Raw genomic sequence first — 16,192 nt, 5'->3', positions numbered from 1 at the left:
CAAACTTTAATAAAATAAGTTCAACACAAGGATACTGTATCCTCACTTGGATTTTTGGACTTGCCATTGACAAGAGGTGTTATCTTCTCTCCTGTAGAAAAATAATTACATTTATCAGTACCCAACTCCACTTGTCATTAATGTTCAATAAAGCAAATATGATAATTTAAATATATCCCAATCAAATCATGAAAAACTACACTTGTATCCATGCACTCATTTATACATATCTCTCTGTCTCTCTCATACACACACAAACACTTTTATCTCCTGTTCAGTAGAAATGGCTCCTAAATAAAATTACTAAATGTCAGTATACCTGCAATGGTGAAACACACAACTGACTTTATGTCAGGGCAGTTGATATAATTAGGCATGAAAACAGGTGTCACATTTTAATATATCAACAATAAACCCCTTTCCTATGTTGTTGTACAGAGATACAAAAAATATTAAATAAGGTAGGCGTTTTATTCAAGAATAAAAGAACATGTAATTCTCAACATATTATGCTGAGAACAATGTCCAGAACCTGTCACTGTCACATTTACTTGGAGAAAGTCAGATTCATAAAGAAAAAAGCATGTGTCAGTGGTTTTGATGTATCACGCGACTGCCTTATTGACATGTGCTTTCTATTTGATGAATCTGGCTTTGTCAGAAACCTTTGAGTGCCACTTGGATAATGGTAAATACAATCAAAATATGAAATGTTTACACACGTTTAATTTGCATGCTTGAAGTAGTCACAGCTTATATTCTTGAGTGACAGTGGAAGACAGGGTGAAACCACTGCTTGGTTAAAAAAAACACCTGGCCACGGAAAAGAGGTGACCACTGATTACATGACATTTATATAGGAAATTTGCTTGGGGGGAAGTTAGAATGGCCATTGTGACCAGGTGACCACTGAACTCAGGTGACTGCTGTGACAAGTTTGACTGTGTGTGGGTGCATGTGCACACATGCAGAGAAACCCGTAAAGACTGAAATCTCAGGATATGACATACCCCTAAGACCAAAATTTTGTTTAGTCCTGAATTTTCCTTTAATATTTTCATTTTTTCCCCCAGTAAACCAAAACCCCTTAAATCTAAATACTGAAACAAATTTTGATCCCAAATTTCATTTTTATGCTTAAAAATACCCATTAAAACTGAAACCCTGTTGAAACTTGAAAATATAATTTAGCTGCTAAATTTCCAACATGCACTGGAACAGATTAAATATGGTTAACTGGTACTGTAGTGGTCTGATCTGCGAGACAAGAAATTGGAAAATGCAACAAAGACATGCAAGGTTAAAGCAACACTTGACATGCGTGCCAACATGGATTACAGCTGACAGTAGGTGAATCTGAAGGCTTTGCACCATACAAAAGAGTCAACTTTTAAGGCTAATATCATGTATTAATAACTAAATGCATTTATGTAAGCCATTTGAGAAAGACTATGTTTATCAGATGATTATCCAGTTGTGATTGATGCTAATCATTTGGATTCAAGATCAGTAGAACATTGTTTATTTTTTAATTAAATATCAGGACTTTATTAACCAGCCATGTGGCCTCAATTTTGATTATTTGCCAATGGAGACTGATAATGCATTATTCTAAAAGTCAGATTCACTCAAATGATTTTCAATAGATAAAAATCATTACAAGTACTAGCCATGACTGTTATTTGTCTTCACTCAGATGTCAAGATGTCAGAATCATCAGCTAAGCATCATAGGATTGAACTATCCTTAGATAATGAAATTAGGCTTATCAATGAGTATGAATCTGTGCCAAATTCTACACTGAAGAAACATGGGGAGACATTTGGCATGGGAACATATACTGTTTCAGATATTCATAAAGAAAATAGAATTCTACAAGAATAAATTTTAAAGTAACTGATGTAAACAAGTGTCCTTTCAACAATGTCAGATCTGCAAATCTGACAAACTGAATATCTTGTGTGGCATTGGTTTAGCCATGCTAGGACCAAAAGCATTTCCAATCTCAGACCCTGTAATTAAAGAAAAAGCAAGTAATTTTGACAAAGAATTATCAGTTTTGGACTTATTAACAGATGGTTAGACCATTGAAAAATGTGATATTTTGTAAAGAGATTTAAAGTTGGTGGGGTTAGTGATGGTGTTGATAGAGATTTAGTGGAAGAATATCAAGGAAGATGATGAGACCACTAATAATGTTAGTGAGGATAAGGATGAGGATGATATTCCTTTGACTCGACTGGCTCATAAATTACAACTGGATATTACCTTCATCACCTGTATAACTTTGACAATGATGTTCCTATTGAGGATAATTCTGATGAATTGGTGATTGAACTTGTTTCATGAAAGCATTCAGGCCAGTGATAAAAGTGATGAATAAGATGATGAATTTTGTATGTTCTGAGCAGAGATATGACATACACTGAAATTTAGAGCTTATAAAGAGCTTAGAAAATTTCATGATTGCAAAGGATGACCAATATTTGGCTATGGCACAAGAAATGGAGAAATTAACACAAGCCAAATTAATTAAAGAAATATGTAAGAAACACAGACAACACTCCATGACTTCTTCAAGCCAGGCTCTTGAACTTTGAACATTATAAATTATATGGAGTATTTAAACATTTTGGAGTATCATTCATAATTCTAATGGACTTATAGTAAAGTTGTAAATGTACTGTACACATTACTCAGATGTTTCTTGTGGTGATGACTGTATTTTTATGTGGAGCAACTGTATTTATTCATGTAACAGGATATGATTTTCAGTAGGAACATATATTGTTCAGCTAATTTGTCATTAAATGCAAATATTAAAAGTAAATAAAAACTAACAGGTTTCTTAATTTTGTGCACTCTTATGCAAACGTACACTGGTGCTTTCTTAACTGCAGTATCTGTATCTCTCTCTCTCTCTCTTCTCACACAGACACTCCAAAAGAGACTCTTTCACATCTTCAGAAACCTCAGTAAACCAAAGACTTCTCAGAACCTAAAAATATTTTGGGTCCCAAGGGTTTTGATGGGTTTCACTATATAGATAAATATGAATGAATGTAGATGAATGAGGCAGAGGAAAATATTTTCAGTTTTGAACTTACTGTTGATCAGTAAAGACATAAACTGTTTTGGGGTCATATTCTCTCTCTGCTGCAATGTTTTTAGTGGACCAATTAGATCAATGTCCCAAAAATATTTAAGAAAAAAATTCTTAAAAAACCCCACTAAAATTAACATGTTGCCGTAATGGCCTGAAAATCTAATTGGGTCATCTTAATACTCATTATGCAAATATATTTATAAGATTTTATAAGAATTTATTAACTTCAGATGGTGTTTGCATGATCATGTTTAGAAAATGTTAACATAAAGAATCATGGCCTTTTGAAGTTTTTACATAAGGTGCCAATGTGCAATGAAGTATGGCTGTCCTGGCTAAAATTAGAACGGAAACATTTCAACAGAAAGCACCCTTCTCTCCTAGATTTATTGGGCAACTGCTCTTGCATTTATCTATTATTCAGATATCAACCAGGTGACAGATATCAGGCTCACATGCACATTTTGTTTATGTGAATGAACCATGAATAAATATAGATATGTTTTGTTAGCCTTTATAAACCTTGAGAATAGGGAAAATGCTTCAAACAAATGTTTGTTGCAGACCTATTGTATTTATCAGATCCAGTAAGGTGTAGGGCTGAATATTTTATATAAATACAACTCTAGTATGTTTTTTCTGGTGATAATATTTTAGCTGATGTCTTCTCCACTGTCCTGTCTATCTACATGATGGATGCCAATCAGCCTCTACCTCAGGCAGATGAGGTTCTGATGTGTACACCTCAGACAACACTGGATCAGGTGAGTCATGAAAAAATAATCACCTCACTAATACATTTTGCTACTTTCATTTTTTTCACAATGTGATTTCATTATCAGGTGTAATTATGTCTGCAAGGCATAAGGAAGGCATACTTTAAAAATCAGAAGATAAACCAATCAATTATTATAGATAGATCCCAAATGATGTCATCAACAGCCATATTTATTGTATGCTGGCAGATTTATTCTGATTTTATATGGTGTTTGAAAGCTGAAATAAATTCGGTGAATTTCAAGAAACTGTTACAAAACATACACACATAAACAGAAAGGCTTCTGTTAGTATCTATATTTATAATTTATTTACTGATTTTCCCTCAGTGTGCCTTGTTGAAAATGGCCAGTTTGCCCATCATCCAGGTAAAATGGGGAGAAGATTTTCTGCTATTGACCTTGTCAAGAGTGTATATAGATTTTTTTTCAGAAATAATAATGCACCTGCATTCTGTACATACCTGCCATATTCACAGATGGTGTTGGGCAGATTTTAAGATTTTTGAGGTCCCAAGGAGGTCGGTGTGTGTGTGACCAAGAAGGCACCATCATCCAATTGAGAATAAGCTATCTTTTCATGTCAGCCTACAGAAAATGATTGGAAATTCAAATCTGAATCAAGGAAAGCATTTCATACACTTGCAAAGAAAAAATATAGTTGGTAGACTTAGTACATTGGTCCCCCACTTATATGGCCCCCTCACAAGCGGACACCTCTTCTCCACAGCCAGTTTTCTCCACACTAATTTTCTGTACAGAAGTATCCCTTGTGGGCAGCTATCTGTCTGATGCAGCCAGCATTTTAGGTCAAAATGTCAAATTTATCAATCACAATTGGCCACATTTTATTTTAATACATGTCCAGAACCAATATTTAATTCATATAATAAGATAAGTAATCCACTTATCTCTTTCCTGATAAGAGATTTTCATTAATGAAAAGAGCGATTACAACGTGATGTAATTGTCGGGATCATAACAGGGTCAGCATAGGCTAAAAATAGTTGTGGATTCACACACAAAGAGAAATTAACCTTGAACTAAATAGGGTATCAGATGAAGACTGACAAATCATGTGACAATACATGAATCACTTTCTTTAAAAACAAGGCATTTCATTTATTCTGCAAAAGTTTTATCAGAATAATTCAATTGCAGCACTGTAGGAACATAGGAATTAATTGTCACAAAACTTTAACATGTCATCACATAAACAGATAATTATTATTTTAGAAGAAAATGTAAAATTTGTTCCACTCAGTGATATTGGGGACAGTTCAAGAGTTCTTGCCACAAAATTTGATGTTGGAAAGACTCAAATAAACAACATCATAACAGAAAATAGAATATTCTGCAGCAGTGGAAAAATGGAGTAAATGTGAAATAGAATGGTTGTAAATGCCAAGTGATGTTGTTACCAAGATTTTGAATAATGTTTTGAATTGTCTTGCAATATGTGTGCTAACAAGACCCTACTTACATTTCATGCATAAGAATCAAGAACTATTAATGTATGCTCACTTGAAATAAGTATACTCATAAGAAAAGAGCCTTTTAATAATTGATTAATTTTACTTTTAAATGAAGATATTTGAAGTTACATGTAGCTTTCTTACTATATATATACACTTACACTTCTCACAGATATAGTCCCCCTCTGGAAAGGTCACCCCTCTTCTAAGGCCAGCTTCACAGTACAGAAGGGGTGGACATATAAGAGGGGGACCACTGTATGGACAAATATCATCATATACATTCACATTTTTGCAAAAGCTCACATAATCACAACCACACTGACATTGTATAAAAATACACACCAAGTGGTTGTCTTTAAAATCCATTTGACGTGTGTGTGTGTATATATATATATATATATATATATATATATATATATATATATATATATATATATATATATATATACATACATACATACATACATACTCATGATACTATTCTCTCTACTTAAACATGGCTGCAAATTCAATTGGAAAACAATCTTCAAATGACATTGAGCAGGCTTCACATATGGTATAAGGAAAATGGCATGATGGTAAATGCAGATGAAAAAAGTATTTACTTACAAAAGAATACCATGTCACTTTCTTAGAACTAATTTAGAGCTTATTTTGACTGTGGTAATAATTCTACACCTGTAGTCAATAGTCATAACTAGATTGAGAAAAAGAATTATGACAAACATAAGAAAAATGACATTGCAATAAAATTGAAAGCATGATCTCAGTGCATTTTTTAAAAACTTTTTGTATTATATTAGCCAAATTTAGAAAATATATATAGTGAATATAATTACAATAATTCTTCAAAAGTAAAAGCAATTCTTTGAATTGGTACATAGCAAACTGTGCTCCCATTGAATGTATCCCATATCTTTTAACATATTCACCTTGTTCTACTTAATGTTTACTGCTCTTTATTCTCTGTCATGAATGTCTAAGGCAGAGGTTCAAACATGAACATTATGAAAGCGGCCAGATTATTTTTAAATATTCTTCTGTTTATTTTTTCTCTTTCTCAATCTTTCATTTTTCTGCTATGATTGCCTCTTTGATAGGTCTAAATCTTTATTCAGCATTAAGAATGATTTTTGATGATCTGATTGCTTGTAATATGCTTGGGACAAAAATAATGAGAAGTATGGCTTACTTTAAAATCTTTTGATAATACTTCCTGGCTGGGCACAATATAATCTATAGATCCCAATTTTATATAATCTATAGATCCCAATTTTCTACATTTTTCTTCATCTAGAAATTATATAGAAAAAGGAAAGCAATAGCTCTTTTTCTTTGCTCATGATTTGTGACTAGTGCACAAAATCAGTATTTATTTTAACTTGAAATGATCATGCAATCAGTATAATTGTGCATTAATTGCTGGTCATCTTGTTCTGGAATGATGCCACACATAACAGGAAAGCAAGCCTTTAGATAAGGGTTTTAATGGTGTAGATAATATTGAGACAATCTACTCTTCATGAAATTTTGGGAATTGGAGTAAATTTTACCATTTTCCAGAGAAAAAGATTTAGTCAATGCATAATGTTCTACAGGGAGAATTAATAATTTACATTTCAAGATTTTCTCTATAATCGAAATTTAAAGTTTCCTGTATATGTTCTTTTTATATAGCAACTACCTGCCAAATCTAATCAAAGACTGCTAGGTTTTGGTCCCCTGGACCCAGATATACTACCTATGTAAACTCTTCATCATGTAGGTCTGTTTGTCTTGTATTTTATATTTAAAATAACATTTTCTTCTTTTTTTACTTACCCATTTTTTTGTCAGTCCATCTATCTGTCACTCATTTTCTCTTTACATGCATTACATATGAGTTGTATGTGATGATGTTTGTCCATCGGTGTTGACGAGGACCATATAATGCATTGATTCACTGGGGGTGGGGGTGGTCCAGAGATGGCTGATCAGTCCGATCCAGGCCTGGAAGAGTCTGTTGCAGTGGGGACATGGATGTACAGGTTACTGACTGGGAGTTGTGGAATGCTGTTCCTGGATATGCGCAGATCACGTTTCTCAGCTGTGTCCTCCAGTCTTTTCTGCTCAAAGGCTGCTGCACTGGCATTGACTTGACTGTGGCAAGCAGATCGATCAGCAGCGACACTCTCCCAGCTGTCAGAATCAATGCCTAAGTTCTTCAGAGAGGCCTTGAGGGTATCCTTATACCTCTTTTTTTGACCACTGTGAGACCTCTTGCCTTGCGCTAGCTCTCCATAGAAGACCTCAGGTAGGCATTCTACCGGCATGTGGACAACATGGCCAGCCCATCAGAGTTGTGCCTTGTACAGCATGGTGTGGATGCCTGTCATGTTGGCCTGAGTGAGCACCTCTGTGTTCAGTATCTTGTCCTGCCATCTGATTTTCAGTAGTTTCCTGAGGGAGCTCATATGGAAGTGGTTCAGTTTTTTAACATGGCAGCTATACACAGTCCAGTTGTATGTACAGGCCACTTGACTGTGAAGCTTGTCCTTAGAGAGGCTGTTATATAAATTTACTTTATTTAGCCATGATTATTTTTGCTCTTTTTATACCTGTAGCTGGATGTCTTCTGGAGAAGGACTGTAGCTGACACAAGCAGTAAGATCCACTGTCTGGTCAATGGTGACCTTTTGGACTTTGAGGTCAGTGACCGTGGGGAACGACGATTAGAGCAGTACATGCAGCAAACAAAAAACCTTGGTAAGAGGAGTAAAATAAGGTTTTGTTTGAATACATTACATAATACTTTATTTGTGAGGTGTCAGTTTTTATGGATCATTTGGTTGCTATAAACTACAGATGTTAAGCTACAATGAAAACAAATATCAGTGAAGGTAACAGGACCCTTTTCTTTCCTCTACAGAGCCATTTTCATAAATTTCAGGAGTGTCTAAAGAAATTTTGCTTGAAAACGTTTCCTTGAGAACAGAAGCTTAAGATGATGAATAAAAGGTTTCTTTTGGGAAGTTTAAAAAAGGGATCTTTTCTTGTTCAAAAGAGAAGATTTAGTTAAAACATCGTATGTGTGTGGCCACTATGGTTGCAGGACATTCTGTTATATGTATTATTTCAATTCTATTACAAAGACTTTCATAGTATGACAAACTAAATTTTCAGAATTTGTATAATATCTTTCAAAATAAACCTAACCATTACATATGCATTTATTACATACCCATTTAATGTTTATTACATGGTTGATCTGGCTTTTATTACAGATGATAGTCAGTTCAGTACTACTACTCTTTAAAACATTATTATCCTGTACTCACCTATAATGTTTTACATATATTTGCTGCCACTATTTGTATGAATCCTGTATGTACTCATCCTTGAAGCCTTGTACATATCTTATTGTAGCAGCAGATCAGTTGTCTAGTTTTTAATAGAATTTGTTGTCTAAAGACACCCCATCTTGCAAAAATTGTGCATTATTTATATGTTTATAAAAATGTAGTTGTAAAAAGCTTCATAGAAGATTGGTCAGTTGACTAAATGAGCTTCTTCTTTAAATAGTCATTATTATTATTATTATTATTATTATTATTATTAAGTGAAATTTGTAAAGGCTGACTCATAAGTCTTACATTTTGTTTGCGAGTTTGGGAATACTATGGATAGTAGTATATTTTTGTTCATTGTGGTTAAAAAATTTTAATTAAAAATACCAATATTTACAATATTCATATTTGATTAAAACTTGGACTATGGCTGCTAATTGCAAGATCTAACACTTACAATATCATTCATCTTTTAATCATCAGCATCATTATTTATTTAAATTTATATTTATTGTATTTGTATTGATTGATTACCATCTAGCATTGCATGTAAAATTACTGATGGACACTGAACAGTCAGTGTTTTAGATCATGGTGGGATGAGGGTTTCAGTGGGGAAATAGTTTACATGCCAGACCATCAATTTAAATCATTTCAGGTCTTCCATACAGACTAGTTGTGGTCTGCAGTGCAGAGAATGAGTACAAATCTCAAATCATCACAGCTCTGGACAAGTTCAGACGGCCCCCACTGCCAATTCCAGATATTCATCATATTGCTGACTATGTCAGGGGAAAACTTCAAGTGCAGGAAGGAAATACAGCTGCAGCTGTGGATTTTGACAGGTGTGTGTGTGTGTTTGTGGGTGTGTGCGTGCGTGGGTAAGTATCATCTTCTTTCTGTACAAAAGAAACAAACACTAATGCAGCTGAGCCTGGATTCACTCTTCTAACATATTGTAAATTTAGTTTATCTGTTTGGTGTTGCCAATTCTTATGTGGGTTCAGCAAATATATCAAATGTAACTTATATCAATGAAAAATGAATGATGTCACAAAAAAAAACATTAAAATATACTTAGTATTAATTCACTTTAGATACATACTTTGCTGTTAACATCATGATGATGTTACAAGTTTTTAGATAACCTGCCTTTAAGGCCTGGTGAGCTTATGTATTTTCATTTATGGTTCTTTATTTATTGTGCATCTTCCATTCATAATTGTTATATACAACTTCTTCTCAAATACTGCTCTGCAGAACTTGGCCGCATTTGGCAGAAAGCTTCTTTTTGCATGAAGTTCTTCCAGATGTGTGAAGATGCTACTGATCCACATTCAGATGTGGGCATTCTTACCAAAAATAGAAAAACATTTAAATAACTTCTTTCTTCTCATAATTTATGCAGCAGAATTTAACAGAAAGTATCCTAGCATGGAGGTCTTTTAGATGTTGAAAATTATTCTCATCTACCTCAAGTATGGCCACCATTATTTAAAATAGAAAAGCCTTCAGATAGTTTCATCACAGAAACTGCTCAACAAAATTGGACCAGATGTGACTGAAAGCATAAGATACGACTGCCACCACTAAAAAATAGAAAAACCTTTCATGATTTCCTCTTAACAACCCAGACATCAAGAGATTACTAAAACGTTACATAGGAGTGAATTGTTTAGTCACTGATTACATTGGTTTTTGTTTGCCAGTTTCAACATTTTTGGCAATTATCTTGTGTAATTGCAACAAATTTTTATCTTATTATATTAATTAATTATATTAATTACTCAACCAGATTTTCAAAGGTATCCTGCAATTTTAGGTTTTTCTTATCAGTGGTTGGCTAGGAAAATACATGTTTTATGAAATTATTGGCAAAATCTTCATTTATTAGCTCTACTGTTCGTGTTGTGAAGTCCTGGCGAGCAGGGGTAGGAAAGTCTTTGTATGTTAAGAGAAGGAATGAAGAGCTGATGCAGAAAAATCCTCAACACAAGATGACAGATCTTGTGAATATCCCCCTCCAGGAAAAAGAGATAAATGTCTCAGAGGTGACTCAGATTCTGTTGAGCCACATACTGCCAACAGGTGTCACAACACCACGCATCTTTCATCTGGACATCGCACATGAGGTAAGTAATACTTGTAGGATGTTCATTTATAACTGGTGACTTAACCTTTTCTAATACATCTGATTGTCATTTGGAAAAGAAAAGTAGGGTGGGTGGGCACTGAAATCATATTTCTATCTATTCATTATGCTCACTATCTACTAGAACATGGATAATACAGTTGAGGTAAGTCCTACTTATAAAGTTTCATTTGTAGCAGAAATGATTAGTGAACCCTATTTAATATGTTCCCGGCCTTTTTAAAAGGGTATTATTGAATTCATATTCATCTAGTCATCAATTAGCTCTCCAAACACTTTTTATTTTTTATTTTTCAACAGTACTGTGATCCTTGTCAAACAGTTTGTTATAGAACCTACATTAATGGAAAGCAAAATATTGCAAATGCTTTTCTGGCAGCATCAGCATTTTTTTAAAACACACCTGGCCATAAGTCCAAGTGAGTTTATGATATGGTCCTGTATGTTATGCATAGTCCATCAGAATATGTTATTTGCTCAAAAGCCACTATAATTCCAATTTAAGAGATAGCATCATGGAATTAAGAGTTTCCTTTAAGCTCTTAAATGACTTCTTTTCAAAACAGAACAGAATTTGACCAAATTTGTTAGAACTTGGCAAAAAGCAATAAGCACTTTTAATTTTGTACAAATATTTGTTATCAACCAAATATAACCACTGTTACTAATAAAAACCTTTAACCAACTTTAAAAGAAATTTCCAAGCAGAATTTAACTAAATGGGATGGTATCCTGGCCCAAAATGCCAGAAATCTACAAGATCAGAGACAGCCCTGTCATCTATGTAACCACCAAAGGACTCCTCATTGCTGGAAATACCTTTAGCCCTTGCCTCCTCATGGCTCCATTCTACACCTCTTGATGATAAACAATGAGCTAATGAACAAAACAAAGTATCCTGTTGCTCCATCGATACATGGACTAGTCATATATATCAAATATCCCGTAACCCATCCCAACATTATGACTTGGACAATATCCTCACTACAAACATTGTCTGTTTCTGTTTCTATGGCCTAGGCGTACTACAAGGGACAAAGACCTCATTACAATAAGTTCCCAGAATTCAATATGTCATCAAGTCAGTTGAACCCTGTGTATACAGGCAATTATGGAGACCAATATGTGGCCTTTCTGCACTCTCCATTTACAATGCCAAGCTTAGTACCTCAGCCTCCAAAAGATGCCACCTGTCATTTCTGACAATCCTTGATCAGAAGAAGGGACTCTTTAATCAGTGAGCATTTGGAAATCATCATTGCTACTTCAGGGCACTCCATGAGTTTTGTCCTCAGCAGATCTTGACACTATTTGGTAGCTCCATCTCAGGCAACTGTGAACTTTGACCAGAGTGTTTCCTTACTAGTGTTTACTGACAATGGAAAGTACTTTTTTCTTGTCAAGTGTATTAACTTTCATTCTGTGAGGCTAAAGTTTTGTTTTTGTGAATTCAAAGTAAGTAACCTTATGATGATATGCCATTGACTTTTTGAGGGAATTCAGTTTATGTTGCAGATATTTCCCCTATATTTAAATGATTTTATAATATTCTCCTTAATGTTTTGCTTTATATACATTTTACAGAATCATAACATCTAATCCTTTTCATTTATGGTTAATTTTTCATTAATGGTTAATTTTTCATTTTATTTTGGAAGGGGCTTATCTTAAGTTATCTGTGCAGTTTTCTATTTAAAATTGTATCATTAATTGACACGGTGTAGCCATTTTTATGTTAGCATGCCATTGAACACACACACATACATATGAGCCTTTTGTTAGGTTATGGGGAAAATGTTTATTGGATTCTATTTCCTTCAGCATTTGATTGATTATGCTTATATTTTTTAGACGTATCAAATTTTTAAAATTTTATGTGCAACAATATTCTTCCTCCTTTTACTTTTTTTAGGGTCAGTGTCACAGATATTTAAGGATTTGCATTAGGATTTTTCTTTTGCATTTTTTCCATAACCCGAGGATGGATTCAATTCATACTTCAGATGTCACTTCTTGAAGCAAAGACATCTTTCTCTGTTACACACTTACTCCAATTTGACCTTGTGGTCAGGGTCACAGACAGTGATATTCTATGTTTTGACATTAAAGCTTTTCATTTGTTTATGTCTACACAATACTTAGGATATCTAGTCATGAAGCAAAGATAATTGATTCTTTTTCATACACCTTTACCCTTGACCTTGAGATCAAGGTCAGATATATATAAGATTTGCATTTGGATTTTGGTTGAGGTTGTACAAATGTTTATATTTCCTTAAGCTCTTGGTTGATTTTGTTATCACTTGAGATGTTCCATCTTAAAGCAAAGACAGTTCTTCTACAACATTCTTGCTAACTCCATTTACGGATGGGAAGTCATGAGGTTAAGAGTGATTTTTTTGAGAATGAACTTACACCCTGATTTTCATGTGTCTCCATGCAATGGCTTTAAAACCAAGTCTTTCTGTATTATATCTAAGGTCCAGGAAGGAGTTGACTTTTTCCTGTTCAATCTACTCATCTTGGGATGCTTGACAGACAAGTCTGGATGCGTATGGAGACGTTTACCTAGAGATCTATACCTCATAGAAACAATACCAATTGTTGAATTAACTCAGGCAAGAAAGGTACAGTTTTATTTAAACTATAATCATTATAACAGTTAGTCTTCATAATCTTGTGTCTTGTATACAAAAATCCCCTATCATCTACTGGAGCGGAATATGAAATATTAAAAATTGCTGATTCTGGTATTGTGATTTTTGTGTTCCTGTGTCTTGGTGACTTGTACAGGCAAGTCACTACCACAGCTCCTACTCCTTCTACTACTACTGTTACAAGCAACAGTCTCATTTACTGTAAAATGGTTGTATCAGGTAACAGTATTCATTTTAGAACTACAAACTATTTATATTAAGAGTTTAGCACAAATTTTGATCTGATTTGACACCAACTATGCCAGCAATGTGATCTTTATAATTTGATTTTGTTTGCAAAAGATAAAAAAACGCTAACAAAGTTTTTGACAGGCATAGGTACTATTGTAGTTCTTTAAAGGCTTTCGGAGGTTTTATGTATCTTTTTTTTACAAATCTTCCTCTGGAAATTACTTAAGCAGAGGCATCTATTGTTTCATGAGAAGCTCAAGTTTATGTTCATTTTCCAGTATGAGAAACAAACTAAAACAATTCCCAATGAAGTATATTTTTTCTGTGCCCTTCATGGTCTCTAGTCATATAAATTTTCGTTTCAGACAGGGTTAAGTCCAATTGAAAGTGGGATGATGGTAATGATATGCAATAATAATAATAATTAATAATTCACAGCATTAAGCATATACAGATTAATGAAATTTTGTGCACATATTTACTTTCATACATATATGATGGTAGGATTATCATTGGCAATATTTTTTAGAAAGAGGCATCAGAAAAAAGTTTATTGCATGCAGATTTATTCTTTAATTACTACAGGCTTTACCAACTCAGTTTATCAATTTATCTGTTAGACCATCATTGCATGAGAAGGAAAATAATAAATTTATTCTGCTTACATCAACAGGGAGGAAGTGCATGTTATGTCCATCATGTATTTGACTTTCTGCCATTCTTGACCTGCCGATCCCCTCAAGAAAGTTTGGATATACTGACCAACAGATTGAAGCCAAGAGGTGAGGACTTTGTATATTACTCTCTCAAAGTATCCTAAGTTTTGTACAGCTTTGAAAAAAAAGGAACCATTAAAATTATTATTGTAATAAAGTGACAATGAATTTTGTCTGGCATATAATGGGATAAAATGTACAGCTAATGTACTCAATATTAAGAAATAAATGGCACTCTTGCTTCACATTTTGTAGGTCAATAGCAACTAGGTTACCATTTTATCATCACAGTTCAAACCAGTAAAGCATGATATCCAGTTTTCTGTTTGATTTATAATTGTGTAAAGTTTTGTAATTTTACCTTTGACAAAAACTCAGCAAGTCAGAATTGCCTAGGCTACTTAAAAGCTACCATTAATTTGGCACTGCTCATTGTTTGTTTATATTTCGTCAGCTCTTGACAAGCAGTCCCTTACTGGATCCAATGCACTGGAAAGGGCTGTTACTTGCCACATGACTTGTATTATAAAATATATATCAGTATATTACTTTACACAGAGACATCAACAATTAAGCGACAAATTTTGGCTCCTGAAATGTCTATAACTGATATAAGATACATTGATGCAGACCTGCCAGCTCTTATGATTTTGTCATAAGTCTTACAATTATTCTCCTTAAAATACGGACTTATGGCATACTAGCAAAAACTACAGAAAAATGATCATTGCTGAAAACTCCAGATAATTGATTCATCTGGATTTCATCTTAGTGAAATTAGTCAGGGAACCAGACTAACTTTACAGCAGCACCCCAGATGCTTTAAACTGCACCTGTTTGTTCATGCGAGGCATCTGCATGATCAAACTGTTGATTATATAATTTTTAAAAATGGCGTCCAGATAGTGATACATATTTAAGATGAAAGGGAAAATAAGCTGTTTGAAAGGTGTTAATATTCAACACAGAAGAATAAAAAGGAATATTCAAATTCTTGTGAATAAAAGCTGGAAAGGACACAATTACATTTATTGGACATCACATGCCAATTTGAGTATGTCTCATGGTGGGAGATATGATTGCCTTTGTCCTGTGAAATGGAAAAGAATTTCCAAAGAATTAAGTGAAGTTGAGAGAAAGCAACAAGCCATTAAGCTGCTTAGGGTTAGGAACTAGAGTTTGTGCAGCTTTACTAGTGGTAAATAAAGTCTACGCTTACTTTACAACTTTTCAGTTGAACATAATGTTTATCATTGATGCGTTGAACTTTAATTACGTTTTCCAGCTTTACAATAACAGTTATTGAGATTTTGTTAAACCTTACTGAAAACTGGTCAATCTTACGAAAAAAATCAACTGCCTTACTGAGACGGACTCGTCAGAGTTGGCAGGACTGCTGATGCATTGAGAATTTATGTTGATTACATTTTAAGGGCATAAAACATATTTGGAATTACATGCTATTTTAATGTGAAAAATTTTCAAGGATTGTAATCCTGATTGCAGATTTCAAAGAGGAAGATCCGCAGTTTGACTTGAAGGAGTTTACAGGAACAGTCTTTCAACGGCCCTACCAGTATCTGAGTCGACTTGACCAGGGATGTGGAGTCAGTGATATAGATCCCAATGTCTCATGGGGGACACCAGCGGACTGCTTGAAGGTTCTTCTTGGGTAAGTTGGAGAAAAACTTGTCCACTGTAGAATGTACTCCCTGTATTTTTATAGGTTAATTGATCCATTGTAGGTGCA

At 34.0% G+C, this 16,192-nt stretch overlaps 1 protein-coding gene across 1 annotated transcript in view; it reads left to right on the top strand.

Annotated features, from left to right (window-relative positions):
* Positions 1 to 16,192, top strand: part of LOC149786038 (E3 ubiquitin-protein ligase rnf213-alpha-like) — a 269,011-nt gene that overhangs the window by 40,510 nt on the left and 212,309 nt on the right. Inside the window, exons 10-16 of the mRNA XM_089978107.1 lie at positions 3,764 to 3,870; positions 7,964 to 8,105; positions 9,345 to 9,531; positions 10,581 to 10,818; positions 13,319 to 13,465; positions 14,400 to 14,508; positions 15,949 to 16,114. Of these exons, the coding sequence (XP_089834233.1) occupies positions 3,764 to 3,870; positions 7,964 to 8,105; positions 9,345 to 9,531; positions 10,581 to 10,818; positions 13,319 to 13,465; positions 14,400 to 14,508; positions 15,949 to 16,114 (1,096 nt within the window). The remainder of the gene's footprint in view (positions 1 to 3,763; positions 3,871 to 7,963; positions 8,106 to 9,344; positions 9,532 to 10,580; positions 10,819 to 13,318; positions 13,466 to 14,399; positions 14,509 to 15,948; positions 16,115 to 16,192) is intronic.

Source organism: Sinohyriopsis cumingii, chromosome 12, assembly GCF_028554795.1.
Source record: "Sinohyriopsis cumingii isolate HCF-2022 chromosome 12, ASM2855479v2, whole genome shotgun sequence".
NCBI lineage: Eukaryota > Metazoa > Mollusca > Bivalvia > Unionida > Unionidae > Sinohyriopsis > Sinohyriopsis cumingii.
The sequence above is the reverse complement of the archived record's forward strand: the minus strand, read 5'-3'. Positions and strand labels throughout refer to the sequence as shown.